We start from the raw sequence: 14,297 nt of genomic DNA, 5'->3' as shown, positions 1-14,297 counted from the left end.
GCAAGTCAGATTTCCCCTTCTGATTAGTGAGACTAGGGTGATGTTTCCAGAGCTATTTCAGCTCTATTAGTCTCAGATATTGTGTTAAACTGTAATAGATTCTAAGTGCAATATGAGTTTGGAAAAAAGAGATGTGTTTTTGTGGTCTGGAAGAGTGGTCTTCAAAATGTAGGCTTAAAATCATTCCAGAGGACAGTGCTTGACCCCCAAAGATTAAGTAATCAGCCAGAGGATGGGAAAATGGGTTGAATCTGAATCCTGCCTCCTGCCAATAGTGGCTCTATAGCAATACAACCTCACTTCTCTGTTTAGCACTCCTCCTTAACCCCCAGCTTTTCCCTTCTTTGACAATTATAGCTTAACCCAAGCTAGGTCCCAACTAATTGATGAAGAGATGCAGCCAAATTTATCTCCTTACCCCTTTTGGTTTTTCCTGGGAGAGACAGTACTCAGCATACAATGAACAGACATGGATTATTTGTTATATTATTTCTTCCCTGCCCATCCTAGTCCTCTAGATCTTCAACCTTTTCTTTATTCCTGATTCTTTACTGAGTTAAAACTGCTCTTTTCAGTGATATCTTAATTGCCAAATCAAAAATTTTCATCAATATTCATCCTTTTTGACCTTTTAGTAGATGTGACACTATTCTTCATGAACACTTTGTCTTTTTTATATTATCATGATATTGCTTTCTTTAATTTTCCTTCCAACTTTCTGGTCACTTTTCAGTTCTCTTTGCTGCATCATATCTTGCCTTTTAATTTGGGTATTGCCCAAAGAAAGTTTTGTCTTCTTATTCCTTCCTATCACCCCCATGGGTTCAGTTAATATTTTTATGCAGAAGACTTTTAGATCTCTCTGACCATAATTTTCTTTTTTGAACTCCAGGTTCTTATGGGGAAAACCAGGGGAGTTAACTTAAGTGTGGGTCCAGAAGGGTGTATAGGAGACAGGAATGACAAAGATGGGGACTTAACAAGTTAGGGAGACTGGGTTTAATTGCTAAGGGAAATGTCTGTTAACAGAAGTGGCAGTTAGGCCTAACTGTCACCCTGCACCATCTAGTCTAGGGGCCTTTGGAAACTAGCAAGCAAAAGACAAGAGTCTGTAACAAATTTAATTAAGGGAACTATGATAAAGGATGGGAATATGGGTTTCTACACTTCCAGACCAAGAGCAAACCACAGGGTCAGGGGAGGGACTTATCTACACTGAACTAAACCTAAAGCAGGACAGGGCCCAGAGAATAGCAGGACTGAAGTGGGTATCCTCACAGCAGAGTCCAGACACACTCCAGTGATGTTGCAGCTCTTCCAGGATCACCAGCTGTACTCTTTCTGGTGGGTAGATTTTGGGAGCTAACCCAGCCCAAGTTAACCTGCAACTCAGGTTGGGATTAATAGTCTCTACCAAAAATCTCCCACAAGTAGATGACAGTCTTCCTTCAGGATCCCAGGGAATCAGGGTACAAACTCCACTTCCTCTGAGGTCTCCCAGGGTCAGTTACAACTTGTCCCAACCACCATGGAGTTTGTCTCAGGGAGAGAGCCACACTTCCTGCTTCCCCATTCCATTTGGAATTCTCAAGCCCTTCCTGCTAGGTCTCCTAAATAATAACTAAGTAATCCTCCTCACAACAAGGTCCGTGTCAAGAACTGCTTTTTTAGACATTTTGAACTGGAGTGGAGGATGGTCCCATGAGCATCTTAAACCCATCATGTCCATAACGACCATTACCGTTCCCTCCAAATCTATTTCTCTTCTCAACTTCTCTGTTTCCTTTGATTGTCCCTACATCTTTTTTTGTCATTCAGCTTCTCAACTTTTCATATTCCCTCACTTCATATAGACAAGCAGTTGTTAATTTTTACTTTTGCACCTCCACAACATCTCTTGAATTTTTTTTCTTCTCAAAATGGTTACCATCCTCTTTTAGGGCCTTATCACCTTCTTTCTTAACAGTTTCAGTAGCCTTTTAATTGGTTTCCCTCAGATTTCTTCCCCTCTCTAATCCATCTTCCATGGAACATGACATTTTTCTACTCAGTAAACTCCGAGTGGGTTTTTCTTACCCCTAGGATCAAATATTATTTCATTTTTATTTCATTCTTGTTTAATTTCTACTTCTGAGTAAATTTTGTAAGATACAATTAGACAGTAGTAAATGAGTACAAAGTTTAAATAAGTTAATACACATAGTAGAAATGCATGGGCAATATTTTCTTTTATTGGTAAAGTTATGTTTGATCAAAAAGTTTGGTGACCATTGGTCTAAAAGGCTTCCTGGAGGAAGGAGTTCAGAATGTCTTGTAGAAGGAAGCAGAGGGCACAGAGGTGGGGGGGGAGGGGAATTAGCTTGAGCATGGGCAGATTGGTGGAAAGAGCATGACATATAGAAGGTCTGGTGAGGTGTTGGGGTATAGCAAGAACTATAACTGAGTAGGTGGGATGGGGTCTTATGATGGAATTTCATGAAGATCAGGTGGAGGAGTTTAGAGATTTGCTTCAAGCTCTTAAGTAGGAGAAATTGGTATGATTAAATTGACTGTCACCTGCAGAATAACAGGGCAAGAGACTTGGTAGCAGGATGGCAAGGAAACCAATTGAGAGTGACTATAAACCTGGCATGAGGCAATCTAACCTGGATTAAAGTGGTGGCAATGGGGGTAGATAAGAGGCCACTCTGAGATGTTTCTAAGGAAAAAATGGTGAGATTTGATGAAATTTTATAAAGGAGAAATGGAGGAAAGAAGCAAAAGGTGACTAGCTTCTGACCTTAGGAGAGTGATAGAGATGTAGTAGTTGAGAAGGAAAGAATCTGAAGTATTACTGTGGAAGGCCCTGTGTTTTGAGAGAGATGAGTCCTGAGGAAGTGAAGGGACTCTACATATTCCTACATCATGGAATTAAGGGCAAGCTGAGGCTTGTTTCCTTAGTGTATTTTGTATGATAGGATGGAAGAATTGAGAATTCAGAAGTTTAGAATGAAGTGGGATGATTTGAAATACTCTAAATAGTTACAGGGGTAAAGATGTGGTATTGCCATGGATGTGGAACACGAATTATCTTTATCTGGTAATATCTTATTTTCTCATATTATATTAAGGTCCTTGAGGTCAGGGAAGCCTATTTTCCTTTGTGTCTCTTTAAGCACCTAGTATGATGTCTGACACTCAAGCATTTATTGAATGAATATTATGTGTGGGTGTTCTCTACTCTTCAGATCTATCATTCTCCTTCTCTTTGATTGTCTGGGAAACTTTCGGTCCAAGTTTCTTACTTTCTTTAGTTTTTACTCACTTTTTGTTGTTCTCCTATATGATCCTTTTCTTTCTGCTTGCTGATCTTCTCTCCTTGACAATTCCATTTTTCTTTTCCTGGCCAGAGCCCTCTGCTGGTCTTCTTGAGCCTTTTCATTTTCTGTTTGTTATAGAACTTCCTGTCACTGACATTCCATCCTTTATTTCATCAGAGGGGATGCACTCAAGGCATTCTATCTACCACCTGCAAGACTGAAAGAGAGGAAAATTTGATTGCATTTAGTTTTGGAGAAATTTGGCTCCCACACCATTCTTTTATACATTTATTTTATTCTCCCTTATTTTATAGTTATTGTGTATCTTTCTTCTCTTAGAGGTGCATAATAGTGTGGCAAATAGAGGGCTGGCCTGGAAGCTAGAACTTAGATTCAAGTTCCTGGGCAATTCACTTAATGTCTCTACCCTCTTAAGTTTCCATGAAGGCAGTAGCCTGCGTTGGTTGAGGGAGTTTACTTATCAGAGGATTATTTATGCTTTACTAGTGAAATCAAAGATCCAGTGCCTATCTAGCCCCTATTTTCTTTCCTTTAGTAGACTGTAAGTTTCTTAAAAACAGTCCCGTATCTGTCTTTATATCTCAGTTGTCTAACTTTTTTTTCCTGGGAGGATGAGTAAGAAGTGAGTGGACATAAGTGAGCATAGCATTCTAAGCTTGGGGAACAGCCATTATAAAGGCAGAGTCTGGAGATATGGAGGGTTGGGTATGAGAAACAGCAAGAAGGCAGGTGTTGTTGGATCTTAGAGTCCAGGGAGGGTAATTAAGGGTAAGAAGACTAAAAAGATAGGAAGATCCTAGTTATAAAAGACTTTTAAGTGGCAACCAGTGTTCTTAGAAGTAAAAGGGAGCCACTTGAGTTTGCTTAGTAGGGGCCAATATGGCCAGATTAGTGCCCTTAACTATAACTTAATCTTAGAGCATTGCCCATGCCACTGAGGAGTTAATTGACTTGCTCATTGTCACATGATGGGTATGTGTTGATTCATGAACCCAGCCTATATAGAGTCACTAATTCTTAAATTTACAGATAAGGAAAATGAGACCCAGAGAGGTTAAATGATTTGCCTAAGGTCACAAAGTTAGAGTGTCATAAACAGAATTTGAACCGAGGATCTCTGGCTTGAGATCCAGTGCTCTTCCTCTGAACAAACTGCTTTCCTGACCGCTAAGACTGACTTTTTATCAAGCATGCTATGTTGCCTTTCACAGATGATGATGCATAATCAATGTTAGTTGAATTTATTCTTCTTATGCTTTAGGATGATATCAATGAAGACTCTAGTGACTCAGAAGTGGAAAATGAAGCCAGAAAAGATATTCCTTCCAAAAAGAAGCCAGCTTGGGTAGATACTGAAGATGAAGATGAAGAAGAGTAAGTTGAGAATATACATTCATTTCTGAAAACTGAAATTATTTTGTACACTAGATGAATAATTTAGGATATAAAATGTTAATTTCCCATAAGGTAAAATAGATATTCTTTATAAATAATGTAATTATAATTATCAGCCACTTGGGAAAAGTCTTTTTGTCATTTAATCAGTGAGAATGAGTATACAGAATTTAGACTTTAAAGATTATTTTATCTTGGAAACCAAAGACAACAAACTGATTTTTCAGATAATACTGTTCTCTTTCTATAGAATTGACATGACTAATCGGTTTCGAAAAAATATGATAAAAAATGCAGGGGAAAAGAAACTCTCCAAAGACAAACTCCAAAAGAGACTTAAAGAAGAGTAAGTATTTTTATGTGATTTATGTTTAACTAGTACTGTAATATGTATTCAAACTATCATTCTTTTTTTTTTTCTTTTTAACCCTTACCTTCTGACTTACTATCAATTCTAAGACAGAAAAATAGCAAGAACTGGGCAATTGGGGTTAAATGACTTGCTTAGGGTCACATGGCTAGGAAATGTTTGAACCCAGGTCTTCCTGACTTCAGGTTTGGTGTTCTATCCACTGTACTTTCTAGCTGCACTGAAACTGTTAGTTTTTTGATGATAAATGAAAGGCATTTATTGAACACAGTAGACTTATGTGAATGGTGTGTTTTCCTGTTAGAAATTATATGTTTTATGGAACACCAGTGGTAGCAAGGTAAAGTATGTTGGTCTTAGCAAGACTTGCTTTTGAATACCAGATAACATTATTTGACCTTGGACAAGTTAGTTAACCTCATTGAGCCTTACTCATTTTCCTTATTTGGTAAATGAAAACAATAATAATACTGCATCTACCCTAGTGTTGTAAGGAAAGTGCTTTGCAAATCTTAGAGCACTTTAGTAACTGAATTGTTATCATTAGAGGGCCCTATATCATGAATCACAGGATGACTCATTGGTGGAGAAGACTTTTTTTTCTGTTAGTCAATGGTCCCCAAGAATCTTTAAGGGACATATGAGTAAAAAATACTTTCATTTTATTTAGAGAACTATAAACACATATGACTTTTTCTTTAACATTTTAAAACAAATCAAATGACAGTGAGAAGTGAATATCCTATCTTTTGGCCATCGACAGTGTCTAACATAGTATCTTGAGGCACATTGTAGTAGACACTACTAATGCTTATTAATGAATGAGTTAAGGGAAAATTAAAGATACGGAAAGAGAAGGGAGGATAAAAAGAGAAGGATGAACTATAGAAAGGGGGTAGAGAACTAATTGAGAATCAGATACACAAAAACATACTCATAGGGACACAGAGAGAAAACTTTCAGACTTTTTAGATGATTGCTATTTATACTTATAGAATTGTAGGAATAAATAGGGTACTTTTTCTTGGTATTTTCCCCTATGAAACAGATGAGATTGTTAGGCTGGAGTTTCCTTACCTGTGTTTGACATCTTAAAGGAAATATTTTCCACTTATTCTATAGCTTAGAAGGTGGCTAAAGTTGGATATTTTAGTGAAGAACAATTATTAAAAATAAATGTATTTCATTTTACTTGCATTGTGAGGGATAATTATTTTTAATTAACTTTTCATTCTTTGATTACCATTACCAAAGCAGGAAAAGATAGGTCAAGCCTAGATTGTTATGAGAGACTTGTGAAATTCAAACATATTTTTCATTATAGTATTTTATCAAGGCAGGATTGAGACGAGCTCTTCACCTTTTTTTATGTCATAGGCCTTTAAGCAATTTGGTAAAGCCTATATATATAAATCCTTTCTCAGAAGAATATTTTTAAATACATAAGATGCATAGGTTAAATGTAGTTATTAAGTTATTAAACAAATCCCTAGGTTGTTTTTATATAAACAGTGTTTGAAAATTGAAGTGAGAACAGAACTCTGATTAATTTTCTAAGTGGTAGGGTTTTTTAAATGGACTATGTTTAATAGTATTTGATAAGTGGTCTATAATCCTCCAAAAGCTTCTCTGCACTTCTTCTTTATATAAAATTAGGGAATTTGGAGCTAGTTTCTGAGGTCACTTACCAGCTCAATTATATTATATATGTGCTGATGATATTAAATACGAATTATATGCATTCTTGTTATAAACTCCTAGATTAGTTCATATCCTGTACCCTGGTAAGTCCCTGTTATCCATGCTAATAAGCATAGAAAATCAAAGTAATTACCATGAGAGTATACCATTTGTTATTCTGCTTAGGTTTCAGAATGCAATGGGTGGAACCCCTGCCTGGGCAGAGATTAGCAAGAAGAAGATACAGTCAGAAGGTAAACCATTCCTTCTCTTGTTCTGGATCACCTGGGCATCATATTCATAAAGCCCAGTATTAAACTTTAGTTTTAAAACAAATGAACAAAAAACTAGTTAGTTGGAGCTACAATGCACTGGTTACTTTAATGAATATATAATCAACTAAATCTCTGGTTTTTAAAAAAATACAAATAATTTTGAAGTGGTTTTATCCTCATCTTGTAGTTACACTGCGAATTTTTTTTTTTTGAAAAACCCAAGGGCTTGGAAGACTTGAAATATAATGGAGACCCAAGTGATCTGGGTTAGGTTCATTCATTTTCTGGAATGATTTTCTTAAATCTTGATTCTCTTATTTGAAAGGGTAAGAATTCAGTGTTAGCCATAGGAGTTTAAACTTAGTGTTTTTTGTTTTTTTTTTAAACCCTTGTACTTCGGTGTATTGTCTCATAGGTGGAAGAGTGGTAAGGGTGGGCAGTGGGGGTCAAGTGACCTGCCCAGGGTCACACAGCTGGGAAGTGGCTGAGGCCGAGTGTTTGTTTTTTTTAAGTTTTGAATTTGTTCTTCCTCACCCCCATTTTAGTTTTTTGAAAAGGAGAGAAATATAGAAATTTGTGGTAGTTGCAGGCATTGGGAAAAAATAAATCACCTGAGGGACTTGTTTGATTTATTTATTTTTCCTTGAAATTCCTTTCCTTACCAAATTCTTCTTTAAAGTGTGACAAACATTAACAAACATGCACATTTCCACATACAAAGAGCAGGAAAAAGGATTATATAGAGACCATAAAATTTTTACATTTAGCTTTTTTTTTTTTTTTTAAAGTATTTATGTAGCACTGTAGTACTAGAATTTTTCTTGCTTTTCATTGTCTCCTTTTGAATTTCTTTCTGCTTCTGGGTATTTTGAAAAATGCTTCATTAACACTTTTTGGTCTCTTTTTCTAAAAAAACATCTTTACCCCTTTCTTATAACAAAAATTTCCCACATTGATTTTGTCTTAAAATGTCAAGTTTTATACTTCTCTCTAGTCCCATCTTATCTTCTAAGAGGCAGTAATACTTCATTATCATCTTTCTATGGTCATTGTTTCTCTTTGCCTTGATCAGTGTTTTTAAGGCTTTCAAAGTTGTTTTCCTTCATAATATTGTAGACATTGTATATGCTGTTTTCCTGGTTCTGTTCATTTCATTCACCATTAGTTCACATAATTCTGCTTTTCTGAATTGCTCTCGTCATTTTTTCTGTTGCAATAATATTCCATTATATTTATATATCATAATTTACTTGTAATTCTCCAATTGATTGGCACCCACTTTATTTCCAAGTTTTTGCTACCACAAAAATGGTGAGTAAAAATATTTTTGGCTAGATGAGTCCCTTTCTTTTGTACCCAGTATTGCTGGGTCACAATTTAATAACTTTTTATGTATAGCTCCATATTGCATTCCAGAATGGCTACATGTTCATAGCTCCATCAACAGTGCAGATTTTTGAGTGTAGTCCTATAGTCTCTTTGACAAATATTCTTTTCCGTTTCTCATTTTTGTATCATTTTGCCTTGTCTCATTTCTCATTTTGCCAATTGTGAACTTAGAACCTCAGTTAATTTAGTTTGCATGTCTCTTTTTTATTAGTGATTTATATATATTTTTTTTCTTATGGTTGTTGATAATTTTGTTTTAGATGAAAGTGATGAGAATGAAGATGACCTCTTGCAAAGGACGGGAAATTTTATATCCACATCAGCCTCTTTACCACGTGGAATCCTACAGGTGAGATAGCAGATGCTGATTTAATATACTTTATGTCTTCTATACAAATTCCATATGATACCATAAGTTCTTAGTGTCCTGAGCTGGTTCATACTATATTCATTTAATTTAAATTCTTTAGTATGGAGATAAAATATCACTTCATCCTTGGGGTTGGGCAAATTTTTTAGTCATTTAACTTCATAGATAATTTTTTTTCATGATAGTCTACATGATATTAAAGGGATCTATCTAAGATAGTGATGATGAACCTTTTAGAGACCTTAGAGACTAAGCACCCAAACTGCAAACCTCATGCCACATGTGAGTCCCCCTAATTACCTCAGCCTGGGAGGGAGGAAGTGCTTCCATTGTGCTGTTGGGCAGAGGGGCAGGTCATATGAGAAATGTCCTCTGGCTTGCATGGAGAGGGGGAAGGGAACAGCTCCCTCTGGCTTGCTCCAGCATGGGTGCCATAGATTCGCCAACATGATTTAGGACAGCATTGGCAAAGTATTGGCATGCATGCCAGGCTGGCACTGGGTAAGCTACTCTGTTCTCCCTCTTTCCCGATCCTGAGGACATTTTTTGCATGCCCCACCCCTCTGTCCAGCTGCCCAAAGCAAGCACTTCCTCCCTCTGCTCTCTGGAGTTATGTAGGGGACTCACAGGCAGCTTGAAGTTATAGTTTGGGCATGTAAACTTGAAAACGTTTGCCAAAGCTGGTTTAGGATATTTTTTAAACTCTTGGATTTTTGGAGTTGAGAATCCTAGATATTTTTTTCTTTGCTCTTTGTGATTCTGCAACTACCTTTTATTCAAAATAAAAAGGAAATCATAGGGGAAAGAAAGATGAATAGTATTGAAACAAAGCACCAAGTTATAGACCAAATTTTATTACTCATATAAGAATATTAGAAGCATACTAAGCTATTCTCTCCTGCCTCCCCTCTTCATCTTTCCCACATATACACAGTTTTTAGAATAAGAAAACAGGGCCCAGAGTAATTGTGATTTGCTTAAGGTCACATAGCTACTAAATGGTAGTAGAGCTGGGACTAAAATCCAGGGCTCTCATTTCTTAGTCCCTTGAGTCTCCTATTCTCTACTGAAAATAAATAAGGTGGCAGACTGGAGCCAGACAGGGAATAAACACAATAAGTACACACCCAAACCCCACAAAGAATAAATGAGTAAACTAAATAAATGCACAGGGGATTTGGGGAATGGATAGTGCAGGAGAAATACAGTTAGCTGGGGTAACTGACAGTTAGCAGTTTAACTGCTACACCAAACTAGCCAGATAACAGATTCTCTATGTGGGTTCTTTGGTCTAGAGGAGAACAACAGGAAGATTTATAAAAACAAGTTTAATGTTTGTTTAGGAAAGGAAAGAGGGTGAAGGATTTCTAATTCTTAGGGAAGGGACCAACTGCCATTTAGAATGTTAGAGGTCAGCTGGCTTTCCCTACTACACTAACAGAAGGGCAGTTCTGCTTTGGAGAGGCTGGGAGATTGGGATTCTCACACCACTGGTCCAAGCTCATCCTTAGATGTAGACAGGACACAGGAACCAAATAAATCCAATAAGGCTCTAGGGAGTAAAAGGCTAGGGGGCAGCTGGGTAGCTCAGTGGAGTGAGAGTCAGGCCTAGAGACAGGAGGTCCTAGGTTCAAACCCGGCCTCAGCCACTTCCCAGCTGTGTGACCCTGGGCAAGTCACTTGACCCCCATTGCCCACCCTTTCCAGTCTTCCACCTATGAGACAATACACCGAAGTACAAGGGTTTAAAAAAAAAAAAGGCTATCTGTTTATTGTCCACCAACAGCAGAATAGTGACTTTCACTCAATCTAGGCTTGCTTGCTCGATGTTCACTCTTATCTTCTTAAAATCCCCAAATCCACAGGTTGCAGAGGCTTAGCTGGCTGGATAACAGCTCCACACTCCTTCAGGTTGACTCCTGTCAACTCAGCCAACTCTGCCAAATCCTCTCTCTCAACTCAAACCTCTCTCTGCATTCTATTTCAGAATGTCCATGGTCCCAGCCAAGGTTTTATTTTGGGCTGCCTGCTTCCTATCTTAACTTCATTGTTACCTTATAAACTACCTATAACACTACTCTCAAAAGATGTTTTGGTTTTCCAGAGTCAATAAAAAAACACTTGTCCATATGATTCAATCCAATAAATATTTATTGGGAACTCCTCCCCCCCAATATGCAAAACAAAATCAGTTCTTGGGATTCACAGTTGGGAAATCAGATCGTTTTGATTAACTAACCACTGATTTCTTCTCATTGTAGTCATGTTCATATTTTTTTTCTTCCACAGATGAAGAGCTGCTTGAATGCGAATGCTGAACGTCCTTCTTCCGCTAAGATCTCATCACTGCAGTTCCACCCTCGTGCTCAAGTTATTATGGTTGCTGGATTGGATAATGCTGTATCCTTGTTTCAGGCATGCATTTACTTTTATGGAGACTGAATGGGTGGTAATAGCACAAGAACTACTTGTGCATGTGTATTAGGAGGAGAGGTGAGGACATTGTAATAACCAGAGGAATTATCCTGTTCTTTCTTGACAGGTTGATGGAGAAACAAATCCTAAAATTCAGAGCATCTATTTAGAACAATTTCCTGTATATAGGGCCCGTTTCAGTGCCAGTGGAGAAGAAGTGCTGGCCACAAGCAATCTCAGCAAGATACTTTATGTGTATGACATGATGGGTGGAAATGTGATTCCTGTGCATCAAGTAAGGGGTAAGGTTTTCAGAGAACAGTGTTCTCATCTTTGTTTCTTTTGAAATTAGTGTTAACTTAGTTAAGGTTTTTGTATCTACTATTCCTCAGGCTTCCTAAGATGTTTTTTTTAATTATTTTTTTTTTTTATTTTAAACCCTTAACTTCTGTGTATTGACTTATAGGTAGAAGAGTGGTAAGGGTAGGCAATGGGGGGGTCAAGTGACTTGCCCAGGGTCACACAGCTGGGAAGTGTCTGAGGCTGAATTTGAACCTAGGACCTCCCGTCTCTACACCTGGCTCTCAATCCACTGAGCTACCCAGCTGCCCCCTTAAGATGTTTTAGGGTTTTAGGTGTTGAACTTGGTGTTGCTAGTTGTTTGAAGTGTAGTACTTGGTGAGTAGCTCCCAATTTACACCATGTCATAGAATCATTTTGGTATTTTTTTATTATTTTGTGAATGAAGGTTACTATAACATAGTGGATAGAGAGCCACAGCTGTAGAATCAGGAAGATTTGGAATAAAGTTATATCTCTAACACATACTGGCTTTTTAACCCAGGACAATACCTTGAGATTAATTTATAGATTTTTATTGGTGCTTGGGAGTTTGTTCAGAGAGTTTCTACCCTGATGAAATCATAGATCTGGACCATTAGGTTATATTAATGTGCTGATGTTTATTTCCTCAATCCTCTGGCATTGGATATTTTAGTTGTTTCCAGTTTTGAATATCATAGTGCTATGAGAAAGCCCTGTAACAACTAGTATTTTTGTTAGTATTTTTAGAATGTATTCCCCAAAATGAAATTATTGGGTCAAAATTCTGTGCCATTTTTGTATTTTTTTATTCCACTGTATGGTGAGATTATTCTCTAAAAAATTATATAAATTCTCAATTCCATCAGTAGTGAATGAGTAGTAGTTTCTCCATAACTTTCACTTGAGTTTTGTTGCTTTTATTTTTGCAAATTTGATGGTTATGAATTGTTTTGATTTTCATTTCTTTGATTGCTACTGAGCATTTAAAAAATGATTATCAACAGTGTGTTTTTGAAAATTGCCTCTATCCATCCTTTCACCATTTATTGATTGTATACTAAGAATTACATTGTGAATTTCTAATATTTCCTTATATATTTTAAATACCAGTTTTTAATCTTTCATATTTACTGTACTATTTTCTCAACCTGTTATTCTAATTTTTTACTGTATGGAAATATTTTCAGTTATTGTATATATTATTATATATTAATTTTGTTATTGAATAATTTCTCTAATAATTCTTGGTATTTTTTGAATCAAGTAGAAATTGTTTACTTTCCACAATTGAGATGAATACTTTATTTGATCTTCTCCTACCTTCCTCCCTCCCTCCCTTCTTCTCTCTCACTAATTCACTGTTAAGTCTGTCTTGCAAATTCCTAACAATTTCTTCAAAGTATGTTTGTTTAGTGATGAGTATTTCCTCCAAATTTGCTTAGCAGATTAATCAAATACAAATCCTTTGTACCCATTTGGTTTTGAATTCTGATATACCTATGATTGATTATTACTTTGATCTATTTAATTATTTTTTACCTAATACCAGTCAAATTTGATAATAACTATTTTTTGTAATATGTTCAAAGTCTGATAATGTAGAACCAACTTCCTGTTTTTTTCTTGTCTCTTTATATTCTTGCCCATTTGTTTTTTTCAAATAAATCTTTTAAGATTTTGTCCACTTTTCTACAGAAGCCCCTTAGTATTTTGACAAAGTATTACATTAAATGCACTATTTAATTTTTAGAGTTTATCTAATTTTTGCTATATTGAATGAGTCAATTCAATTATTTGGATCTGCCTTTATTTTGCTCTTTATGTTTCCACAGTTGTCTTCAGTTAAGTCTTTTGTATTCTTCTATAGACTAATTTCCAGATTAATAGTTGGTAGTTTCTGTTGCCAGTCTAAAAGGGGTTTCTTTTTTAAATTATATTTCCTTTCTCTATTGTTTAAAAATGCAAATATTTTTGCAGGCAATTAAAAAAAATTAAAAAACTCTTACCTTCTGTCTGTAAAAGTGAAATTTGGGAGATGCCATCTTTAAGTATATATATGTGTATTTTCTATGGACATGGGAAATGTATCAAACTACATTTCCCGTGGTCCAACGGGATTCCGTTTCCGGTTCTTTGGGCGTGGGGACACCTACGTCTCCACGCAGAGAAGAGTTTATAATCTCCTGGGTTAGGGGGGAGTGGCTCTTGGCCAGCAGGCTTGGGGAGAGATGAGAGGTAACAAAATGGAGGCGGCGATTTTGAATTCTTACAACCTTGTGGTCTAATAACTTTATCTATCAGCATGGCTTTAATTAAAATACTAATAATTATTATTATATCAGCCTTTATTATTTTTAATCTTTATATGTCTTAGAACTAATACTGTGTATTATTAGTTCTAAGGCAGAAGAGCAGTAAGAACTAAGCAGTGGTGTTAAGTGAATTGCCCAGAGTCACACAGCTAGAAAGTGTCTGAGGCCAGATTTGAACCTAGGACCTCCTGGCTCTCAATCCATTGCCCCCTGCAGGTTATTTCTTTTAACTCTGCAATTTTGCTTTACTCATCAACATTAATTTTTTGGTTGAGGTAGTTATATTTTCTAGGTACTCCATCATGGCATCTGCAAATAGTGATTAGATATAAGCTATTTTTGCTACAAATACACATCAGAAAATATGGTTCTTGGGCTTTCTTTCTCTCTCTCTCTTTCTCTCTCTCTCTCTCTCTCTCTCTCTCTCTCTCTCTCTCTCTCCCCCCA

General features: G+C 36.5%; 1 protein-coding gene across 1 annotated transcript in view; it reads left to right on the top strand.

The window, feature by feature from the left end:
• Nucleotides 1-14,297, top strand: part of UTP18 (UTP18 small subunit processome component) — a 45,367-nt gene that overhangs the window by 3,526 nt on the left and 27,544 nt on the right. The window contains exons 2-7 of the mRNA XM_044675079.1: nucleotides 4,582-4,694; nucleotides 4,966-5,061; nucleotides 6,952-7,019; nucleotides 8,690-8,778; nucleotides 11,089-11,214; nucleotides 11,342-11,516. Coding sequence (XP_044531014.1) covers nucleotides 4,582-4,694; nucleotides 4,966-5,061; nucleotides 6,952-7,019; nucleotides 8,690-8,778; nucleotides 11,089-11,214; nucleotides 11,342-11,516 — 667 coding nt within the window. The remainder of the gene's footprint in view (nucleotides 1-4,581; nucleotides 4,695-4,965; nucleotides 5,062-6,951; nucleotides 7,020-8,689; nucleotides 8,779-11,088; nucleotides 11,215-11,341; nucleotides 11,517-14,297) is intronic.

Source organism: Gracilinanus agilis, chromosome 4, assembly GCF_016433145.1.
Source record: "Gracilinanus agilis isolate LMUSP501 chromosome 4, AgileGrace, whole genome shotgun sequence".
NCBI lineage: Eukaryota > Metazoa > Chordata > Mammalia > Didelphimorphia > Didelphidae > Gracilinanus > Gracilinanus agilis.
This window is presented reverse-complemented; position numbering and strand designations above follow the sequence as displayed.